At 42.8% G+C, this 25,249-nt stretch overlaps 1 protein-coding gene across 2 annotated transcripts; it reads left to right on the forward strand.

Annotated features, from left to right (window-relative positions):
- The first annotated feature begins 9,002 nt into the window (after positions 1 to 9,002).
- LOC124150215 lies at positions 9,003 to 23,410 on the forward strand. 2 transcript variants are annotated; one of them, XM_048391553.1, is made up of 7 exons: positions 9,003 to 9,121; positions 13,062 to 13,116; positions 14,598 to 14,772; positions 18,813 to 18,937; positions 19,122 to 19,218; positions 22,290 to 22,523; positions 23,306 to 23,410. In XM_048391553.1, exons 2-7 carry the CDS (start codon positions 13,077 to 13,079, stop codon positions 23,310 to 23,312), a joined length of 678 nt encoding a protein of 225 aa, XP_048247510.1. In that variant the 5' UTR covers positions 9,003 to 9,121; positions 13,062 to 13,076; the 3' UTR covers positions 23,313 to 23,410. The 2 variants fall into 2 exon arrangements, with proteins under 2 accessions (XP_048247510.1, XP_048247511.1); XM_048391554.1 differs by having other exon boundaries at positions 9,009 to 9,121; positions 22,389 to 22,523.
- The last annotated feature ends 1,839 nt before the right edge of the window (positions 23,411 to 25,249 follow it).

Below are 25,249 nucleotides of genomic sequence, written 5' to 3' on the forward strand. Positions count from 1 at the left end.
TCTGTTACAACTGAGCCCATCATTTGTGCCCATCAGCATCCCGTTTCTGGTTTTTTTTGGAGGTGAGATACAGATATTGATATGTTTTCTTCAGTTTGCCTTCATGCATAATCTAAGTCAAGATGCAACCTTTATTGAAAAATGGACTGCCAATAGGAAGGGAGAATTAGGTGTGTCAAAAATTATTTAGAGCCAAGTACATCCCTCCTGTTACTGCCCCTGCTGTTACAGTTCGATGCTGTTACAGTTCGATGCTGTTACAGTTCGATGCTGTTACAGATGCCGTGCAACAGTACCCCAGTGGTGACAGATTGGATGTATGAGCAATGTTTTCTTTCTACTACAACATCATTCAAATGTATTGTATTCCTACTTCTTTTGTGTTTTGCTTTGACAACGTATCAAACAGGGATATCAAGGCTTCCAAAAAAACACTGTTGACGTCAGGAAACTGACAAAGGGAGCCCATTATTAAAATACGCATCCAGTTTAACTGTTTCGAGAAATCGAGTGGGAGTGAACAATCCTAGGTCAAACGCTGATGAAACGTAAACCCTCCAAAACAAGGTGAGGTGAGGTGAAATTGGGTTTAACGTCGCGTCCAAGATTATTGCACTTATATAGCGACGTGCATGTACGTGTGTGTGTGGCTGCTTGTACTAGTCCGGACTGATGCCGATTTATAGTGCTAGCCCACTGAGATACCATGCCGCAGTTTAACATGAATACCCAACTCAGACACAGTATACTGACTCAGAGCCGACCAGTCCTTGTTTTAGCCCCTTAATGTGTCGAGCGCCAGACAGGGTAACAACAAGTACCATCTTTTAACGTATTTTGGTATGACGCGGCCGGGGATCGAACCCCGGACCTTCCGCTCTCCGGGCGGACGCTCTACCACTAGACCACGGAGGCGGTCCTCCAAAACAAGAAGATGATACTTTGAAATAACCTGTTTTTCCAATAATGTAAGAGATATTAATTAAGTTTATATTAGCCAACGTGGTCGGCGGCCTGTCATGTACCAGACGTGTTCAATTGTGGAAAGATCTGGGCTCATTGCTGGCCATGGCATTCGATGGATTTTGTGTTGCAGGAGGTGTACGGTGAGAACTGGCGTTGTCCTGTAAGGACCATTATGTGTGCCAATCGTATTGATTCTGCCTATCAGTCAGTTTGTGATTTTATTCAGTGTTTGTGTAGGAGTGAGTGAGTGAGTTGGGTTTAACGCCGCTTTTAACAGTATTCAAGTTAAATCGCGGCGTGTCAGCTTAATGTGGGAGGAAAGCCCCAAGCGATGCAGGTCTCAGACGTTTACCACTTCGGTAAAACCCACGAGCACGGGTATGGTGCTGACAAACCTAGAAACATAATTGGGGCGAACCGGGATTCGAACCCACAATCATAGGTTCCTAGCGTGCCTAAGGGACGCAACTCTGCAAAGCGTGCCCCCGTTCTGTAGTAGGGTGTGCTTACGACGATTACTTACAGAATGGTCTTGATGTTGGTCAGAGCTCTTTATACGGCAAAAACGGTACAAACGTACGATATTTTAATTTATTAATAGTACAGTGTTGTTATACCATAGAATTGATTAAAGTTGCTTCAGTCCCAGATCTATATTGGTAATTAATCTTGAGGCTGTATTTCCTGAAGGGCTTCCCGAATAGCAGGAGGACAAAAGAACTTTATGTAACAGCAGGGAGCCTGCAATTAAACCTGCAATTTGTTTTCTAGGTAGTCTTTTGTGAGCCGCAACATATGTCTCCCGAATTTGGCTTTATTTATTTTTTTGACATTGATTTATTGTACTGATTCGATATTTGATAAACACTTTGTATGAAGCTAAAATGGTGTCATATTTCGTAGCCATCAAAAATGTTATTGTAAACCAAGCTTGCCACATTGCAAAACCCATCAGTGGTAATTACTCGGTCAATTTCGCAGATAAAAGCATCAAATTGTATGCCAGAATATAAATTGTCATTTGCAGGAGGTTACTTTCCATACCATGTATTATTGAGAATTACATGTCCCAAGAGCTTTGGTTTAATATATTATATAAGCTTTGTCAACAATTACCACAGTCAGCATTCCATACATCTGCCTTCGGCATTCTGGTCTGACAATATTTTCTTCTTAACTAATCTAAAGGAAGGGTAAATCAGTGCCGGAGTCAGGAAGAATTATCTTTAATAATAAATTGGGGTTCCAGTGTTGTATGTTGGGAAATATTATAAACATGTATTATCATTCCAGATTGGCAAAGACCGCCTCCGTGGTCTAGTGGTAAGAGCGTCCGCCCGGAGAGCGGAAGGTCCGAGGTTCGATCCCCGGCCGCGTCATACCAAAAGACGTTAAAAGATGGTACTTGTTGTTACCCTGTCTGGCGCTCGGCATTAAGGGGCTAAAACAAGGATTGGTCGGCTCGGAGTCAGTATACTGTGTCTGAGTTGGGTATTCATGTTAAACTGCGGCATGGTATCTCAGTGAGCTAGCACTATAAGTCGGCATCAGTCCGGACTAGTACACAAACACACACATGTACATGCACGTCGCTATATAAGTGCAATAATCTCGGACGCGACGTAAAACCCCATTTCACCTCACCTCACCTCACCTCACCACATTGGCAACTTCATGTGGTAAACGGTCTTGCTTTCTGGTCGAATAATTTGCGAATTTTAAACATTGCTATTGTAGAACTGCGAACTGGTAATATGTGCACCGTCTCCCCACCCTAGCACCGTCTCCCCACCCTAGCACCGTCTCCTCAATCTAGCACCGTCTCCCCACCCTAGCACCGTCTCCCCACCCTCGCAGTGTCTCCAACCCTAGCACCGTCCCCCGCCCTAGCACTGACTCCCCACCCTAGCACCGTCTCCCCCACTCTAGCACCGTCTCCCACCCTAGCACCGTCTCTCCACCCTAGCACCGTCTCCCCATCCTAGAACCGTCTCCCACCCTAGCACTGTCTCCCCACCCTAGCACCGTCTCCCCACCCTAGCACTGTCTCCCCACCCTAGCACCGTCTCTCCACCCTAGCACCGTCTCCCCACCCTAGCACTGTCTCCCCACCCTAGCACTGTCTCCCCACCCTAGAACCGTCTCTCCACCCTAGCACTGTCTCCCCACCCTAGCACTGTCTCCCCACCCTAGCACTGTCTCCCCACCCTAGCACCGTCTCTCCACCCTAGCACCGTCTCCCCACCCTAGCACTGTCTCCAACCCTAGCACCGTCTCCCCACCCTAGCACTGTCTCCCCACCCTAGCACTGTCACCCCACCCTAGCACCGTCTCCCACCCTAGCACCGTCTCCCACCCTAGCACCGTCTCCCCACCCTAGCACTGACTCCCCACCCTAGCACCGTCTCCCCACCCTAGCACTGTCTCCCCACCCTAGCACCGTCTCCCCATCCTAGCACCGTCTCCCAAACCCTAGCACTGTCTCCCCACCCTAGCACCGTCTCCCATGCCTAGCACGTCTCCCCACCCTAGCACTGTCTCCCCACCCTAGCACTGTCTCCCCACCCTAGCACCGTCTCCCACCCTAGCACCGTCTCCCCACCCTAGCACTGTCTCCCCACCCTAGCACCGTCTCCCCACCCTAGCACCGTCTCCCCACCCTAGCACTGTCTCCCACCCCAGCACCGTCTCCCCACCCTAGCACCGTCTCCCCACCCTAGCACCGTCTCCCCACCCTAGCACCGTCTCCCACTCAGCACCGTCTCCCCACCCTAGCACTGTCTCCCCACCCTAGCACCGTCTCCCCACCCTAGCACTGTCTCCCCACCCTAGCACTGTCTCTCCACCCTAGCACCGTCTCCCACCCTAGCACCGTCTCCCACCCCAGCACCGTCTCCCCGACCTAGCACCGTCTCCCCACCCTAGCACTGTCTCCACACCCTAGCACCGTCTCCCCAACCTAACACTGTCCCCCGCCCTAGTATTGTCTCCCAACCCTAGCACCGTCTCCCCACCCTAGCACTGTCTCCCCACCCTAGCACTGTCTCCCCACCCTAGCACTGTCTCCCCATCCTAGCACTGTCTCCCACCCTAGCACCGTCTCCCCACCCTAGCACCGTCTCCCCACCCTAGCACTGTCTCCCCATCCTAGCACTGTCTCCCCATCCTAACACTGTCCCCCGCCCCAGTATTGTCTCCCCACCCTAGCACTGTCTCCCCACCCTAGCACCGTCTCCCCACCCTAGCACTGTCTCCCCACCCTAGCACTGTCTCCCCACCCTAGCACTGTCTCACATCAACACCCTTTCAGTCACTCAGGGGCGTATCTATCAACCATCATATACTAGTACACGACACGTGATTCCTTGACACATTCGTGTCTTGATGACGAGACCGCCTCCATGGTCTTGTGGTAGAGCGTCCGCCTTGAAAGCGGAAGGTCCGGGGTTCGATCCCATACCAAAAGACGTTAAAAGATGGTACATGTTGCTACCCTGTCTGGCGCTCGGCATAAAGGGGCTAAAACAAGGACTGTGTTCGGCTCAGAGTCAGTATACTGTGTCTGAGTGGGGTATTCATGTTAAACTGCGGTATGGTATCTCAGTGAACTAGCACTATAAATCGGCATCAGTCCGGACTAGTACACGCAGCCACACGTTACGTGCATCCACGTCACTAATGACGTGCAATAATCTTGGACGCGACGTTAGATCTAATTTCACGCCACCTCACCTTGGTTACGTTTATCACTTCTATCACTGGGTACCGTAACACGTGGATATTCAAACCAGATCAGACAATCACTTCTTCTTTGTTAAACTCGAAGCTGACCAAATTTGATGTTATGATTGTCGTTGTGATTGGACAAGTGAGTGAGTGAGTTGGGTTTAACGCCGCTTTTTTTAACAGTATTCCAGTTATATCACGGCGTTTCAGCTTAATGTGGGAGGAAAGCCCCAAGGGATGCAGTTCTCAGACGTTTACCACTTCGGTGAAACCCACGAGCACGGAAATGGTGCTGACAAACCTAGAAACATAATCGGGGCGAACCTGGATTCGAACCCACAATCATAGGTTTCTGCCGAACAAGGCTGGAATCCCTGAGCTCGATCGTAGCGTCACTAGTGGATATTACGAGTTATGTCCCTTCTATGGACCAATCAGATTCCACCTCCCGTAACACTTGCATTGCTTTAAACAAAATGGCGGCGAGACGATATCTGATCAAAACTCAAGATCTATGTTGTGATAAGACGGGTCTTACATCGCGAAGTGCATCCAATCACGTGAGCACCTTGATTAAAAAATGAAAAGATTTGTAAAATATCTGTTGACAACGAGTTGGCGGTGCACATGTTTTGCAAATCCTGCAATCGACCGAAATCTGCACGACAGTTTACGAACCGGATTTCGATTTTGTTGCGCGATTTTGATTGGACTATGCATATACTCTTTAGGCCAGCCAAAATGTAACTCCATAATACCAGCCTTGTTCGGCAAGGGTGGAAACTGGACTTTGATAGTCAGTTAACTCCCTTGCCTCGTGAAGATCTGAATGGATATCACAAGGCTCCCCCCTCGGAATTGTACCCCGGAAATATAAGAGACCCTGGATTATACACTACGTTTCATACGGCACCATTTGAAAAAAGTGACATTTCGTAAGCGATACTAATATAGCATCAATATAAACAATGATTTAGCTGATTTTTCCGTGCAAACAAATTCGTTTGACGCCATGAAGAAAATTACCGATAACGGTTCGATTTTACTGTGTATTTAGAATGAGTTTTAGTTTTGAGATTTTATTTTTTATTTTATTTTTAAGTATTCGATCGGAATTTTGTTTGGAACTGATTACCCTATCTTCGTGTTTACTGTACAAGCTGGATGTGATGTGTGCGTGATTGCAGACAAGTGTTAAACTGCATTCTGGTGTAACAAGACGTAGTTTAAATATACAGCACATATGATGACGTATGTGGGCTGGTAAGCTGCGTTGAGGTTTGTGTCCGTGGAACAGTGAAATACGAGCGCCAGTCTAATCTGACATTTGTCTCCTGAACAGAATGCGAGGGGACGCTCTTATCAACAACGACTCCACAAGCCGCGATCCTTCTCGCTCTATCACGTACCAATAACAACTGGTAAGCTATTTATCTTCATGCTGAATATCACTCATAAACATCTTTATCATCAATGCCTCGGTCAAACGTATAAAGTTAGGTCGAGAAAGTGTTCATAGTAACAACTTAATCGTCAGTTTTATCAGAAATAGGATTACATGTAGCTGCCAGAACAGGTATAAATACATACGACAGACTGTAACACACCACTCTGTGGCTGTCTAATAAACTGACTGTTATTCACAGGGGTCGTGTGTTGTTGTGTGGGTTGGTTGAGTACAGTGCTACACTGCCAGCTGACCCCCCTCCCCCCCCCCCCCCCCCCCCCCCTCCCCCGGGCGGGATACGAAGGCATTACGAAGACATGCATCAACCAAGCGCATGTCTTCGTATCCCAATTGCGCATGCACTCAGATAAGCTAACAACAATATCATGTTTGATTGTTTGTTACCCACCAGTGAAGATCCGGGGTAGAATAGGTCTTCAGCAACCCATGCTTGCCGCAAAAGGCGACCATGCTTGTCGTAAGAGGCGACTAACGGGATCGGGTGGTCAGGCTCGCTCCTTATGACTCTAAAATTAAACAAATAATATTTAGTCTATGATATCTTATATCACAAAATACCCTTCGCGACTCTAAAATTAAACAAATAATATTTAGTCTATGAAATCTTATATTCAAAATACCCTTCTCGACTCTAAAATTAAACAAATAATATTCAGTCTATAAAATCTTATATTACAAAATACCCTTCTCGACTCTAAAATTAAACAAATAATATTCAGTCTATAAAATCTTATATTACAAAATACCCTTCTCGACTCTAAAATTAAACAAATAATATTCAGTCTATAAAATCTTATATTACAAAATACCCTTCCCGTCTCTCAAATTAAACAAATAATTTTCCCCGATGCTGATATGTAGAACAGCTACATCTGGCTAGACTTGCTTTTATATACATATCTAGATTGTTTGGTTTTTTTTTCACAAAATAAATATATCCCACAGACATGGTGCAAGACTAACTTAGATACCATGCCGCAGTATAACATGGATACCTATGGAATACTGTAAGGGACACTCTCGCGATCTCGCATTCTCGCGATCTCGACCTTTGGAAACGAGCTAAATCTGCCCAAAACCCCGAGAATGCGAGATTGCGAGAACGCGAGATTTGGCCAAATAAATCGAGTCGGGACCAGACAATCCAGTGATTGACAACATGAGCATTGATCCACTCAATTGGGATACGATGACATGCCTCAACCAAGTCAGCGAGACTGACCACCTGATCCCGTTAGTCGCCCCTTAGGACCCTTAGGTCACTTTTACGGCAAGCATGGGTTGCTGAAGACCTATTCTACCCCGGATCTTCACGGGCCAGGGACATCACTGAAGACAAGATGTTCCAAATTGAAAAAAGGTCAGCACCTTGTATGAATGGCAATTGTTGTTTCGGGTGCATTGCAAAGAAAAACGTTGCAAAACAACCACATTGTTGGAATATGTATGTTGTTAAAATATCATATATTCTATGAGTAATGTTTTTGTAACAGAGCTTTAAGACGTTCTTCAGAGCTGTGATAAATATTGTGTAACTTAAAAAAATAAAAAAGTTAAAGTGCGTACAAATATATGTACAGATCCTGGACTCTGGCGAGAATCCGTAGATTTCAGTATGAAGCAAGGTCTACGTGCAGTAGCAACCTTAACATCGACGTCGACATTTACATCAACGTCTACAACTACATCTGTACCAACCAGCAAGGCGAGGCACTTTTTCATCAAACACAAAATCAGAAGCATGTATCAAAGTACAACGAGAACTCAGAGATCACAATGGAACTGGCTTCTTGTGGCACGTGTGTCACAACTACCAGCTCACTCGTTTCACATACAATCATGGTTTCACATCTTTCCTAAATGAACAGGGGACACGGGTGGCCCAGTCGTCTAAGGTGTCGCGATTCAGCGTGCAGAGTTGGGCACGCTAGAAACCTATGATTGTGGGTTCTAATCCTGGTTTGCCCCGATTATGTTTCTAGCTTTGTCAGCACCATACCCGTGCTCGTGGGTTTCACCGAAGTGGTAAACGTCTGAGACCTGCATCACTTGGGGCTTTCCACCCACATTAAGCTGACACGCCGCTATATAACTAAAATACTGTTAAAAGCTGCGTTAAACCCAACTCACTCATACACTCCTAAATGAACATTGCCCTTCGAAGCAAAGCTGAAGAAAGTTTTGATAGAAGAATTTGAATACATTTTTTGTTTTTGTTTGAAATAGTCGAGCCGATATACATCATAAAGAAGAAGGACAGTGACATGACAGAATTGCATCACAGAAAGAAGAGTAAAACCTGACCATTTTCAGTAAAAAGGTTAACTTGTATTATCTATATGACTTTTTTGTACACTTAATACTATTAATAGGCGGGCTATGGTGAGGAGAGGTGGAATTGGGTTTGACGTCGTGTCAAAGATTATTGCACTGATATAGCGACGTGCATGCACGTGTATGTGTGTGTGTGGCCACTTGTACTAGTCCGGACTGATGCCGATTTATAGTGCTAGCACACTGAGATACCTACCATGCCGCAGTTTAACATGAATACCCCACTCAGACCCAGTATACAGACTCCGAGCCGACAGTCCTTGTTTTAGCCCCTTAATGCCGAGCGCCAGACAGGGTAACAACAAGTACAATCTTTTTGTATGACGCGGCTTGGGATCGAACCCCGGACCTTCCGCTCTCCAGGCGGACGCTCTACCACTAGACCACGGAGGCGGTCAGGCGGGCTATGGACAGACTTATCCCACCTTACTTGGGACCATGGGGAATTATGCGAAGGATAATAGGAACCTGGTATCACTGAGTTCACTATGACCGAGAAGTGTAATGTTCTTGTGTAAGGAGATATCCATCACTATCTCTGTCAGCGTTCCTGACACACGACAGCACAGGGAGGCGTAGCTGTACATCAAGCTTGGCGGCGGACATACATTGCTTGTCGTCAGTAAGGTAGGTAGTCACGTTATTTGGATTGCAACAAGGTATTTCATTTTACTTTCGTTGTACAATTACCGTTTGACACTAATTTTGATGTAATGAGAATGATGTAATATTGTACGTTTAAGATGAATATTACTATATCTTGTCAAACCATTGTGTCATGGAGATCAGACTGTCATAGGTTCACGTATTTGTCTGTTCATATTAGTGTTGGGGGCACGGGTGACCCAGTCGTCAGAAACCTATGATTGTGGGTTCGTGTACCGGTTCGCCCAATTTTGTCAGCACCATACCCGTGCTCGTGGGTTTTTTCACCGAAGTGGTAAACGTCTAAGGCCTGCATCGAATCGGGCTTTCCTCCCACATGAAGCTGACACGCCGTGAAATAACTGGAATACGATGTTAAACACAACTCACTCACTCATATAAGCGTTGATTAACAAAAGGGGAGTTGTACACATAAAATCATTTTTTTCTTATATGAAATAAAACACAATTTTAGAATAGATTATTATCAACGTTTGCAAATATACGCTCATTTTCCCACTTTGAAAGTAGACTGCTCACAGTAAGTATGGGAATGTTATGTCGTCATTAGGCCTTCGTTTTCCGAGCGACAGTTACCCCCCTTAGATTACGACGTCATTGGTGACAATTTAAACTGGTACCCTGTCTAGTCCCAACGCAAAACATTTCAAATACCAGTTTATGGTAAGGCAACATGGCAACTGATACACCGTCTCATTGCGATGGAGTGTCCTTGACCCATCAAGAAATGGGGGGCGGTGGGGGGTGGGGTGGGGTGGGGGTGCGCGTGCGTGTGTGGGGGGGTGGGGGGGGGGGGGGGTAGTTGTGGCTTGCTGTGATTTGTATGGAGACTGGATATTTGTCAGCTGCAAAACATTTTCTCATTAAAACTAAGAGTGAGTGAGTGTGTCAGTGAATATGGTTTTACGCCGCTTTTAACAATATTCCAGCTATACCACGGCGGGGGACACCAGAAATGGGCTTCACACATTGTACCCATGTCGGGAATCGAACCCGGGTCTTCGGCGTGGCGAGCGAACGCTTTAACCACGAGGCTACCCGACCACCCCATTAAAACTATGAGCCTGAATATGTTTATAGCAAATAAATTCACAATGAATCTTCATGTGGCAGACAACTTCTTTTATTTTCTTCAACAGTCTGAAGATATTTTGTTTTCAAAAAAATTTTGCCCCAATTTTTTTCTTACGATAAAATCACCCCCATCCCGAATATCAATGAGTTTAAATAATAACGGAACCATTGACCACTTAACCACTTAACAGCTAAGCTTAAATTTCTGTGCCGCGACCCAATCAAACCCTCTCATCCAAAACTTAATAAACCAAAACATCAGCCCGAAAAACCAAGCTCTAGCTCGTAAACACCCCTTACTTACCCCAATATCCCAAAGAATAACTAACTACCTAAATGAACACCAAATTAAAAATCTTAAACAAAACTGCAAACAATCAAATATCTTCACCCCTAAACTTAAAATACCCAAAATAGACACAACACTAGCTAGCCAAATAAATAAACAAACCGACCCAAACATAGCTAAAACTACCACACTAGCATACATACACGAAAATTGGCCAAATTGGTGTCACATTTACACGGACGGATCCTCAGATCCGACCTCCAAACACACAGGTTTCGGAGTCCATACCACACAACCAACTAAAACCACACAATCCTTCCGACTCCCAAACAACCAATCAATATTCACGGTAGAACTAACGGGCATGGCCTCAGCCCTTCATAATCAAGAATCCAAAAACCACAAAAAAAATCCTAATACTTACCGACTCCCTAAATGGACTGCAAGCCCTCCAAAACAAAAATACCAAAAACCGACCTAAATTAATAAATCAAATACTTAAAAGCTCCAACGACCTAACTAAGGCAGGCAAACAAATAACCTTCTTGTGGATACCCGCCCACGTAGGAATATACGGTAATGAAAACGCCGATAAAGCAGCTAAACTATCCCTCAAAATCCCAGAAATAAGCTTAAACTTACCCATCTCAAAATCAAAAATTAAAAGTGTAAACAAGCAAAAAATCACAAAAAATGGCATAACCTATATCTAAACTCAAATAGCTAAATCAAAAAAGTGCTCAGCAAACCACTAACCAAACCAAAAATTCTCCATCCATCAAACAAAATCGACAGAGTAATCACTAAACTCCAAACAGGACACACCAACCTAAATAACCACCTAAATTTTTTTTAAAAACACACTACAGGTAACTGCACACACTGCAAACAACTAGAAACCCCAGAACACGCACTCATCCACTGCACACACTACCTAACACATCGAACCGCATTACAAACCACCCTCAATCTAAACAAGGCTCTCACTCTAGAAGCAATACTAAACCCACAAAATAAACTAGAAAACTTCAAGGCCTTAGGCGTATTCTTAATCAAAACGGAACTAATAAAACGCATCTAAAAACACAATAACCTACCAAATCAAAATCACATAAACAAACAAACATCCACCATACCCAGCTCCCTTAGTTCTCCTCCCCAACCCCATCGGCATCTATTCCAAATCTCAAAATTCCCAAATTCTATATAAGCAACCCCTAAAGCCCCCTCTTAGGATGCACAGACCATTTTCGCCCCTTTCGGAAACACATTAAATGGCCTGGCCGGGCCCGTGTGCAAAATACGCATCAGTCGGAAAGCGCACGTTAAATCTCCACAGTAAGTAAGTAAGTAAGTACTTAACACACAATTTTCTTCACCACAATTCCACGAATCAGCAGCAAACTTCATACAACCAGGAAGTAAGTAAGGATAGGAAGTTATGGATGAACAACTTCTTTATTACAATTAAGAGCGACGTTTCGGTGTAGCTCTTAATTGTAATAAAGAAGTTGTTCATCCATAAATTCTTGCCCTTACTTAGTACTCCAATTTCTAAATGCCTATCAAAGAAGAAACCAGGAAGTGAACAGTGAGTGAGTGAGTGAGTTTGGTTTAACGCTGCTTTTAACATTATTCCAGTAATATCACGGCGTATCAGCTTGATGCGGGAGGAAAGCCCCAAGTGATGCAGGTCTCAGACGTTTATCACTTAGGTGAAACCCACGAGCACGGGTATGGTGCTGACAAACCTAGAAACATAATCGGGGCGAACCGGGATTCGAACCCACAATTATAGGTTGCTAGCGTGCCCAAGGGATGCAACTCTGCACGGCGAATCGCGGCGCCTCAGACGACTGGGCCACCATAGCCCCCAGGAAGTGATGTGAACGAGGGGCACATGTGTCGTACTCGCGGATTCTTATGATTATCTCGTGAAACTATAACAGATATTACTTTAAACACATTTCTTAGATACCACTGTGGGTGGATTTTATCTGCTGAACTACTTTCGGGCAAACTTACCTGCGTTACTTCAACTTTTGTTACTACGGCGTTGTTTAAAACTCTTAATGAGAGTTCTGTCCCTTTCGACCGTTTCCATATAAGGATCGTTCGTCAACCAGTAGGTATCGCTCACGGAACACGACACAAACTCAGCAAGTGTCAAAATGCGCATCACAAATAAACGAATAAGCGCATTTCATTGAAAAAGTTTGCATCGATTTAATACAAAATATAATTTGGTTGCTTGTGATATTTGTATTGTTTTGGCGACGAAACTACCAGGTAAGTGCTTTTGATGTTGAACAAGTACAACAAAATAGGTTCATTTTAGTGTGAACTTGCCCTTTAATGAATTACATTGCTTTGTGCCTTCATTTTAATTTACAGTACACCACAGACGAAGGCGCATTACATAATTGTATTAGAATCCAGAATGTGACATTACCGTGTTCCGTGTGAGTTGAAGCGTTGTTTTGTTTTCTATATTGTAAATTTACAGGAGTCTTAACTATTTCTGTTTAATGTTTTAAGATACAACCGGGGAAAATGAAGATCTCACACGTGGCTGTGTTTCTAGTTCTCACAGGCGAGTAATTAAAACAGATAGTAAGAGTGTGTGTGCGTGAACAAGCATTGACGCCGATCCACGTATAAGCAGCTATCCACGCCTTCGGGAACGATATCATTCAATCCGACAAGTCACCTGGCTTAACAACCCGATTCTCTTCTGTGGCGTTGGGTGACAATCACTTCATTAGTTGGCGGCGCACTATTAAAACGCACATCACCAGGAGCTGTATAGCATGATAGCATGCTAAGGAACTACTCCCATATGGCATCACAGCCAACGTTAAAGCAAGAAGACATTGATGTGATGCAGCTAGTCGACAATTCCCACAGTTTGTATTGGCGTTATACATATGACCCTAAACCCGCGAATATCCGTGTGGAATAGGTCTTCAGTCTTCAGTCTTCAATGCCTGCCGTAAAAGCCGAGTATGCTTGACGTAAAAGCCGACTAACGGGATCGGGTAGACAGGCTCGCTGGCTTGGTTGATGCATGTCATCGTATCCCAATTGCGTGGATCGATGCTCATGATGTCAATCACTGGATTATCGGGTTCAGACTCGATTATTTACAAACCGCCGTTATACAGCTGGAATATTGCTGAGTTCGGCGTTAAACAACAAATAAACAAACAAACAAACATATGACCCTTTACATCCAATTAATAGGTGATAGCACATTTCATGTCTCACGCATTAACAAGTGATACAAATTACTTTCAATGGGATGCACACATTAAATTTCAAGTTGAGTGTGTGGTATATGGTTCAGGATAAGAGGAGTTTTAAAACATGCATATTAAGGGGGAACTGTATGATAGCTTGTTCTCTAATCATGCAACCACGAAATATTTAACACGGGGTATTCCGAACGACAGTTACCGGTTTTATGATTATATCCATATAATCTAGGCCTTGTAAAGCCATTTCAGAATGTTCTTCTTATCAGTTTTAATTTTTTTAATCGAGAATACGTCAAAATATGTTTCGAAGCTTAGTCGCCAGTTTAAAACTAGTGTCGTAAAGCTCGAGAAAGCTGCCTTCTGATTGGCTAATGTCGATTTCTTGTCAGTCATTTCATTGGTCGGTCAAAATTCGCGAACGGTCGTTCTGACGTGACCCGTAATGGGAAGTCCTCAGATCGTTGTTTAGCGGTAGCGAAAACTAAGATCTGATTTTAATGAGATTGCTGGTGGGACTACTTTATTTATGCTTATGGTAAGATAAACGCAACAAAGTGCATGGTTAGGCATTCACATGCCACGGAACATGTATTTCACGTGTAAACTAAAGCTATGAACTTCTACAATCGGCGTAACGTTTGGTTTTCAGGGAATTGAACTGAAATATTGATCAAGGGATCTATAGTTTTTGATAATTTGTAATAACGGTTTTGGCTGAAAACACGGCAGATAAATGACTATTTGATGCATAGATAACTGATGTTTGTCTGACTGATTTCACAGAGTAAGAATTGCAGAATATGTTTTTGCTACACAGGCGCAGCAGTGGCTCGACACCTGCAGAAGAGAGACTGGGTTCCTCCTCTGGACTGGGATAGATGTGATGAGCTTGAGCGGTGGTGTAAGAACAATATGACGATGATCAGGGACATGCTAGATGGACGGGGACTCAGCAGTTTGGTCAGTAGGGGCGCCTTGACCATCGACTGCTCGTGAGTAAAATATAGGATCTTAAACACACTGATGGCGTACAAGGTCCACATTGATTCGAGTTGACATCATTGATCCAGCATCTACTCATAAATGTTTATCCGCCAATGCATTGGTTGTTATTGGTATCGACTGTTCGTGAGTAAAATATAGGATCTTAAACACACTGATGGCGTACAAGGTCCACATTGATTCAAGTTGACATCATTGATCCAGCATCTACTCATAAATGTTTATCCGCCAATGCGTTGGTTGTTATTGGTATCGACTGTTCGTGAGTAAAATATAGGATCTTAAACACACTGAAAGCGTACAAGGTCCACATTTATTCGATATGACATCATTGATCCAGCATCTACTCATAAATGTTTATCCGCCAATGCATTGGTTGTTATTGGTATCGACTGTTCGTGAGTAAAATATAGGATCTTAAACACAATGATGGCGTACAAGGTCCACATTGATTCGAGATGACATCATTGATCCAGCATCTACTCATAAATGTTTATCCGCCAATGAATTGGTTGTTATTGGTATCGACTGTTCGTGAGTAAAATATAGGATCTTAAACACAATGATGGCGTACAAGGTCCACATTGATTCGAGTTGACATCATTGATCCAGCATCTACTCAGAAATGTTTATCCGCCAATGCATTGGTTGTTATTGGTATCGACTGTTCGTGAGTAAAATATAGGATCTTAAACACACTGAAAGCGTACAAGTTCCACATTGATTCGAGATGACATCATTGATCCAGCATCTACTCATAAATGTTTATCCGCCAATGCGTTGGTTGTTATTGGTATCGACTGTTCGTGAGTAAAATATAGGATCTTAAACACACTGATGGCGTACAAGGTCCACATTGATTCAAGTTGACATCATTGATCCAGCATCTACTCATACATGTTTATCCGCCAATGCGTTGGTTGTTATTGGTATCGACTGTTCGTGAGTAAAATATAGGATCTTAAACACACTGATGGCGTACAAGGTCCACATTGATTCAAGTTGACATCATTGATCCAGCATCTACTCATACATGTTTATCCGCCAATGCGTTGGTTGTTATTGGTATCGACTGTTCGTGAGTAAAATATAGGATCTTAAACACAATGATGGCGTACAAGGTCCACATTGATTCGAGATGACATCATTGATCCAGCATCTACTCATAAATGTTTATCCGCCAATGCGTTGGTTGTTATTGGTATCGACTGTTCGTGAGTAAAATATAGGATCTTAAACACACTGAAAGCGTACAAGGTCCAAATTGATTCGAGTTGACATCATTGATCCAGCATCTACTCATAAATGTTTATCCGCCAATGCGTTGGTTGTTATTGGTATGACTGCTTTACACTAACCATCGACTGCTCGTGAGTAAAATATAGGATCTTAAACACACTGATGGCGTACAAGGTCCACATTGATTCGAGATGACATCATTGATCCAGCATCTACTCATAAATGTTTATCCGCCAATGCGTTGGTTGTTATTGGTATCGACTGTTCGTGAGTAAAATATAGGATCTTAAACACACTGAAAGCGTACATGGTCCACATTGATTCGAGTTGACATCATTGATCCAGCATCTGCTCATAAATGTTTATCCGCCAATGCGTTGGTTGTTATTGGTATGACTGCTTTACACTAACCATCGACTGCTCGTGAGTAAAATATAGGATCTTAAACACACTGATGGCGTACAAGGTCCACATTGATTCGAGATGACATCATTGATCCAGCATCTACTCATAAATGTTTATCCGCCAATGAATTGGTTGTTATTGGTATCGACTGTTCGTGAGTAAAATATAGGATCTTAAACACACTGATGGCGTACAAGGTCCACATTGATTCGAGATGACATCATTGATCCAGCATCTACTCATAAATGTTTATCCGCCAATGCGTTGGTTGTTATTGGTATCGACTGTTCGTGAGTAAAATATAGGATCTTAAACACACTGATGGCGTACAAGGTCCACATTGATTCAAGTTGACATCATTGATCCAGCATCTACTCATACATGTTTATCCGCCAATGCGTTGGTTGTTATTGGTATCGACTGTTCGTGAGTAAAATATAGGATCTTAAACACAATGATGGCGTACAAGGTCCACATTGATTCGAGATGACATCATTGATCCAGCATCTACTCATAAATGTTTATCCGCCAATGCGTTGGTTGTTATTGGTATCGACTGTTCGTGAGTAAAATATAGGATCTTAAACACACTGAAAGCGTACAAGGTCCAAATTGATTCGAGTTGACATCATTGATCCAGCATCTACTCATAAATGTTTATCCGCCAATGCGTTGGTTGTTATTGGTATGACTGCTTTACACTAACCATCGACTGCTCGTGAGTAAAATATAGGATCTTAAACACACTGATGGCGTACAAGGTCCACATTGATTCGAGATGACATCATTGATCCAGCATCTACTCATAAATGTTTATCCGCCAATGCGTTGGTTGTTATTGGTATCGACTGTTCGTGAGTAAAATATAGGATCTTAAACACACTGAAAGCGTACAAGGTCCACATTGATTCGAGTTGACATCATTGATCCAGCATCTGCTCATAAATGTTTATCCGCCAATGCGTTGGTTGTTATTGGTATGACTGCTTTACACTAACCATCGACTGCTCGTGAGTAAAATATAGGATCTTAAACACACTGATGGCGTACAAGGTCCACATTGATTCGAGATGACATCATTGATCCAGCATCTACTCATAAATGTTTATCCGCCAATGCGTTGGTTGTTATTGGTATCGACTGTTCGTGAGTAAAATATAGGATCTTAAACACAATGATGGCGTACAAGGTCCACATTGATTCGAGTTGACATCATTGATCCAGCATCTGCTCATAAATGTTTATCCGCCAATGCGTTGGTTGTTATTGGTATGACTGCTTTACACTAACCATCGACTGCTCGTGAGTAAAATATAGGATCTTACGCACATACACTGAAGGCGTACAAGGGACAGACTGACTAGTGTTGGAGCCATGATCCAGTGCCATCTCATAAATGTTTATCCATCACCTGTACAAGGAGGCATTGACTGTTCTTTTCTGGGAACATCTTTACACTAACACAATGCCTGTTATCTTCAGAACAACCAAACAGTTGAACATGATTACACTGATGTGGCGACCCGTGAAGATCCGGGGTAGAATAGGTCTTCAGCAACCCATGCTTGCCTTAAAAGGCGACTATGCTTGTCGTAAGAGGCGACTAACGAGATCGAGTGGTCAGGCTCGCTGACTTGGTTGATGCATGTCATCGTATCCCAATTGTGTGGATCGATGTTCATGATGTCAGTCACTGGATTGTCTGGTCCAGACTCGATTATTTACAGACCGCCGTCATATAGCTGGAATATTGCTGAGTGCGCTGTTAATCAACAAACAAACAACAATACTGATGTAGTGACATGACCTATTTCTCCATCGTGTTAATCCGAAGACACATTTGCTTCCACAAACATGCTACATTTGTCAGAAATTATCGCTATGGTGTACACCCACACGAGGAAACCATTACCCAAGGATTTGTAATATATCGTCATTCATATTGCCAGAGGGGGCACGGGTGGCCCAGTCGTCTAAGGCGCCTCGATTCGCTGTGCAGAGTTGCGTCCCTTGCGCACGCCAGAAACCTATGATTGTGGGTTCGAATCCCGGTTCGCCCCGATTATGTTTCTAGGTTTGTCAGCACCATACCCGTGCTCGTGGGTTTCACCGAAGTGGTAAACGTCCGAGACCTGCATCACTTTGGGCTTTCCTCCCACATTAAGCTGACACGCCGCGATAAAACTAAAATACTGTTAAAAGCTGCGTTAAACCCAACTCACTCACTCACTCATATTGCCAGGAATTGTATCCCCTCCTTCGGTGAGTCTTTTACACCTTGTATGGAGGCGAACCAGGAGTGATGAGTGCTACCCTAACACACGAAATACAATTGAGATGAATATGATGTGATATATATCTTTATGTTTTATATCTGCATGATCAGGTCCAGTAGACTGGCAGCAAACGCTCAGCGCATGCGTGAAGCGGGGCATATGTGCACCAGCAACCTTGACATCAACGTCCCGATTTACACAAATGTCTACAACTACATTTGCAACAAGAGCCAAGGTTAGACAGCAACTTTAGCAAACGGATTATTTCGATATTTATAAAATGTCAACAGGGCTGTATCTCTAACAACATACAAGGTTAGAGAGCAATTTCAATAAACGTGATGGTTCAAACCCCTATCTGATGTCACGAGGGCTAAATTTCTAACAACATGACTGCAAATGTTTCTTTGTTTTTGAAGAGTTCATACAAGCAGAGGGCTGCTTGAGGAGTGGCGTTGTGTCTGAGACCAGACGTCGGTGCCATATAAATTCCAGAGATTATGAGGCCAAATGCCGGTAGGATATTGAGGTTCTTCACCTATATCTTTAACTTTACTTCCATATCAGGTAACCAGCAGCCTCATTCTGTATGAAATTATTTATCATCCCAAACTGGCTCCCACAGGAGATATCGCTTAGGTGAGATCAAGCGATATATAGAATACTAAACGAGCTCCTGTGTAATACCAATTTTATGAAACGAGTGAATAGTTGTGGTATCTGGCGACCGAATGCGAGTCAGATACAACAATTATTCACGAGTTTTATAAAATTGGTTTTACACGGGAGCGAGTTTAGTATTTTATTTATTACTTGCCATTTATAACGTTTTTAGAATTATGAATAGAGTGTGAATAGGCTGACACCTACACGATCCACGGCATAGTCCAGAATAATACTTCAAACACGTCAAAAGTTGAAACGTATGAATTTAATACCATACAACGGTCCACCTTTAGAATTCACAAAATTATCGTAGGACTAAGACTATCGCAACTCACATACTTTAACAGACTAACGACTCTCGTTGCGCTACAATACGATCGCCTTGTGGAACGGGCCTTGCACCTCAAAGTTTACAATAACGTCACAATACCCGATGACGTAATTTGTGGAATTTTGTTGCAAGATACATCGGCGAAACAATGCCATGTGACGTCAGCCTAGTAACAAGGTTGCTGGGGTCATCGAGTGTGCATAAGCTCCTCTCAGTGATATATCAACTCCACAATAAATGTCGTTGAATAAGCCAAGGGATGTTGAGAGCTTTCAATATTTGTTCGTGAAACGTGTTCCGAGAGTACATAAGCACGCGTTTTCGTATTACACAATGTGTGATACAGCTGTATCTTTAATAAACGGATGATCTCTTCACGGGCAAGTAATAAATCTACATTGTAGATGTCGCTGCAATGAAATTGCATCACAATGCTTTGCAGACAATTGTGACGTCATTGGTTACCATGATCTCACAATCGAATGACATCACTATAATGGCTCTGCTACTGAAGCCGTTAGCACTACTTTTGGAGCTCCTTTAGAATACGGCACCACAACTTCTCGTGAGGACGATCTCTGCCGTAGGTCACATGTCTCAAAGACAAGCAGCCAGTTTTTGTGAGAATCCGTCGGACGCGAACTCGCGACCTTCGGATTGTTAGCCCGACAGCTAACCGACTGAGCTGCGTCCACACTGTGATACTTAGTGCAAATTTACCTGGTCATGCCTACGATGTTACGGAACTGAACGAAAAGGGTCGAATAGGTGACGGACACTTACGAAGGTTACGGGTAGGCATGGTGTCTCGTGACTTTGGTCTACGGATACTTACGAATGATCCCCATGCCATTTGGCACACTCGTCCCATTCTGTAATCTACAGGATACCGAGTGGTGAGGAATGAGCCGATATGGCGCGAACTGAAAACGGCTCCAGGCGTCAGACGTCAGACGTCGAACTCGGGAGTACGCATGATGTGGATAATAGTAAGGAACGAGGGAGGCATGAGTATGGCTAGTGACGAAACAACGGTGTGTTCGCTTTTGAATCAGTACTGAAAAAATGTAGCCGGTGAAAGTGGCTTTTGTGAATGTTCCAGGACAGTTTCCAGTAGCCAAAATAGTCGACACAAACCACTTCATCCTTTTTACTCGACTTTTTTGTGTAAAGAATATTAGGAGCCGCTATAGAATCTATATTAGCCACTAAACAGTTACCTAACCCTAATGATCGTAAAGGGGTGATTGATCGTAAAGGGGATCCAAGGGCTAATGATAGTTCGGGGTAACCTACCCTTACACTGGCGATATTTGGATGTGTCCAGCGCCAATATAATATCCCTAATAAACTGCATTCTTGTGCATACTAATGAAAATTAATGAACCGAAAAATTATATATGTATATTAGTTCCCATTTATAACCATTTTAGACACTTGAATTATGAGAAAAACGAAATAAAAAATATGAAAAAAATAAAAGTGCTTTCGTAAACTATCGCTTGTTATAGATGCGCTGCCGCAGGCTATATTTAGTAAACAAATATTCAAAACTCTCAACACCGCTGGGCGTATTCAATGACTTTGCGTGTAGAGATGATAGATCACTGCAAGGAGCTAATGCACACTCGATGACCCCTGAATTCACAGGGCATTGTTTCGCCGGTGTGACTGGCAACAAAATACTACAAACTACGTCATAGAGTATTGTCACGTGTTTGAAATGTTTGTGGTACTGTATTCTAAAGGTAGGACGCACTTTTCACACTTAAAACACTGCTTATTATCATCTACAAAACTGAAAAAGTTGGAAGAACGATGTTGGATGAAAATGAATATCTCAACCGAGTGTCTTTTGATATCAAATCTACCAACACTCGTTGATAAAAGTGTTGATATATGTGATATCAAAAGACACTAGGGTGGGATATTCTATGTATTATTGGTACGCATTAAAAACATTATTTGTAACATTGCGATTAAGACCTAATATAACAATAAAAAGATGAAATTTATGAAACATTGAACAAATTACAGTTTCCTTTGTTTTGATTTTTTGCTTTGCTCGCAGGTTTTTTTGTCATTCTAGCTTGCATCTGAATCGATGGACGTATTTTATGGTGATGCATATTGTTTATTATTCATGCGACATTGAAATACAGAAATGGGTGTCCCCGTTTAATCCAACATTTCATTCTATAAAAGAAAGAGATAGTGTGGACAATGGAAAGTCGAGTGGTCCCGGCTGCACCCTCGTAGATTTTGGGTGCTCTATATTGTCTTGGGTTATTGTAATGGATCAGTATGCTCATATTGATGTACAAAGATAGGTTCTGTCATCGCGACTTCAGTGCCACACAAAGACGTAACCTTCACCTACGTTTGATTTCAGTGAAAAGCCTGTTTGCATCCGGAACAACCTGGGTAATACAGTACAGTGTTTAATGTCTAGAGACACACCAGCTCTGATGGGAAATATGTTTGATTTCAGTGAAGAGCCTGTTTGCATCCGGAACAACCTGGGTAATACAGTACAGTGTTTAATGTCTAGAGAAACACCAGTTCTGATGGGGAATATGTTTGATTTCAGTGAAGAGCCTGTTTGCATCCGGAACAACCTGGGTAATACAGTACAGTGTTTAATGTCTAGAGACACACCAGCTCTGATGGGGAATATGTTTGATTTCAGTGAAGAGCCTGTTTGCATCCGGAACAACCTGGGTAATACAGTACAGTGTTTAATGTCAAGAGACACACCAGCTCTGATGGGGAATATGTCTAGACTAGAATACAACTCCTTCATGGACAACTGTCATTATTATATGTAAGTCAATTGTGTGTTCAGATGCGATCTGTTTATATACTGTCATAGTTTTCAATGAAAAGGACAGTGTCATAATTACAAGTGTATTCAAATGTTTTAATGCATCAAGCTTGACGCACCAACGACAAAAATTATGTCCGATGCAATTCCCTATTTTGACTTGTACCATATGTTCCAGTGTTTTTTTTCAGATGAACAAATGACTTGCCTTTGCATGTGTTTGTGACGGGTGACCGGTAGGGCAGGATACCTTTTCGTGAATACCTGTTATCATTGCTATTTGATAGTGATTCATAAACACATGCTCATGATACAGACGGAATTGTACAATCGACAGTAGTTTAGGACAGCGCTCCAGAACCGCTCCTGGCTTCTGATTGGTCTGTGACGTCACTTCCGGTCACGGGACCTGCGCAGTGCATGATGGGTCATGCGTGCGCATCCAAGATGGCGGCACATCCGTTTCCTGTGGCGTGCGCACCTCAAAGATGGCTACGCATCCGTTTCCAATACGTTCGACCAATCAGAAGCCAGGAGCGGTTCTGGAGCGCTGTCCTCAACTACTATCGACACTGCTTTATGCAGATGTTTCTATTGGATATGGAAAGAGTTTGTCGCTTTATTTATTGCATATTGGTACCTCTTTCACAAGTAGTTTAGATATTGTGATAATAACCAGCGATGTGTGTGTCTGTGTGTGTATGTGTCTGTGTGTGTCAGTATATGTGTGTGTATGTGTGTGTGTCTGTCTTTGTATAGTTTCTGTTCATCTTTTGTTTCAGCGAGTGAGCCAAATATGCGAATGCAGTTGCGTAAATGTGAAGAGATCCGAATTCGGAATACTTATCACGGCTGTTGTTTTTCAAATAAATGAAAAATGAAATTGTCGCACATGTTATTGTTATTGTGAAGACTCCTCAACACTGCAGCCTTCTGCATTACCCAGATTGTCAGAAGGGCTGTATTCCTAGAAGAAAACCTGGGTACTCTCCCAATGTCAGACAACAGATTGGGAGGTACCAAACCGAGAACAATGAGAACAATGGGGATTCGGACAACTTGGTACTTGGGATACAAGCGTGACATTTCGAAAGCGAGGTCTGCATATTCGCCATGTTTGTCCTGAATCTTGTCAATCACATTAGTGTCAAAAGGGACCGAAAATGCAATGATATATGTTGGATTTATCAAAAAGGACAAGTTTAGGTGTGTTGGCCTTGACAGGTCTGAGGCTGTAAGATGGGACTAAGGGGTGGGCAGGCTTGCTGACTTGATGGACGCATGTCATTGTATCCCAAATGCGTACATCGATGCTCATGTGGTCAATCACTGTGCTGTCTGGTCCAGATTTTTTTCCTTTGAAAACAAGCTCTCACTTAAATGGCGCACTATCAAATTGCCGTGATCGTTCGCTACATCTTCAGTCGTTTTGTCAACGTTAAACTCGGCTTTGACGAATTCAACATTTTCTTCTGTACCATCTAGAAACTAGCTAAGGATTTAATCCGAACATCGACTCAATCATTGACATTCAGCTCATCTGTGCTGATACAAATTTCAAAATCATGTGACGTAGGCGGTAAAATGACGTCTTTAACAGATGCTATTATTTAGCCTTTTTTCAATTAATTGGCGGAATTTCACTGCAGTTATTGTCTTTGATTGGGCATGGTAAAAGATTGTTATACTACCAACCTGTCGCTTTTCGTCTGTGTTCAGTGTCAATAATATATAATAAATTATACATTAAATGAAAGACGATCCACCAACATCGTGTGATTGTCCGAGTGTGACGTTATTAATGACAAATACACACAATCAGACATTCAAGCATAGTCATATCGAGTAATAATTATATATCTGGTTAACAGTAGGGCAGACGCTTTGACTGAGGTATATGTCGGACACACGCGGAATGTCACTGAGTCTTTCATTCATCCAACTATAAGTGTTTTCTAATGGTCCTAAAGAAAACCACGTGTTTATTTTCGTCAAATATAAGATAATAAATGCAGTATTTCTAAGTTTTTTCATCTACACAGATTACGCATACAGTATTCAGCGTACAAGGAAAGTTTATTACCGCTCCACATTGTGAAGATGACTGGAACTGACCAGCAAATGAGATGGGACTAACGGGTGGTCAGGCTTGCTGACTTGATGGACGCATGACATCGTATCCCAAATGCGTACATGGATGCTCATGTGGTCAATCTCTGTGCTGTCTGGTCCAGTTTTTACAGTCCGCCATAAAATCACTGGCATATTGCCGACTGAGGCGTTAAACAACGATCAAACAAACGTTTATTGCATGCTCCTTTTTATATATGACGTGGGTCATGCAATGTTTGTCAGTAATACCTAATGTCATGCGTGGACGATCTTCACTACATTTGTATTCGAACGTTTTATCCGGGTGGAAATATTTCCATGACTTAACTAATAACACCTTCGTCCAATCAATTGGTTTTTAAACTCTTTCTGTTTCTTTGCAGCGTTTTATCCTCTTGTGTTCATTCGTTTGAATATGATTGTATAGAATATCAAAATCTGATGTAAAATATGTTTCATGATTGAAGAGAGACGATACTTCGTTGATCTTTACTATCGAAAGATTGTCTAATGTTCATGTATTTTGCAAGATACGTTATTCGACTGGATTTGTAAAAGGATATCCTATTGTGGACCAAACTTATTATTGTAGTATTTGTATGGTCAATATACGA

Source organism: Haliotis rufescens, unplaced genomic scaffold (genome assembly GCF_023055435.1).
Source record: "Haliotis rufescens isolate VD_foot unplaced genomic scaffold, xgHalRufe1.0.p SCAF_9, whole genome shotgun sequence".
In the NCBI taxonomy this organism is placed as follows: domain Eukaryota; kingdom Metazoa; phylum Mollusca; class Gastropoda; order Lepetellida; family Haliotidae; genus Haliotis; species Haliotis rufescens.

Excerpts from the sequence above, each read along its gene's own strand:
- LOC124150215 (XM_048391553.1), top strand. The coding sequence starts at position 13,077 with ATGAAGATCTCACACGTGGCTGTGTTTCTAGTTCTCACAG. Across the intron at positions 18,938-19,121 it reads CATTTGCAACAAGAGCCAAG|AGTTCATACAAGCAGAGGGC; the intron begins GTTAGACAGCAA and ends TTGTTTTTGAAG. Across the intron at positions 19,219-22,289 it reads GATTATGAGGCCAAATGCCG|TGAAGAGCCTGTTTGCATCC; the intron begins GTAGGATATTGA and ends GTTTGATTTCAG.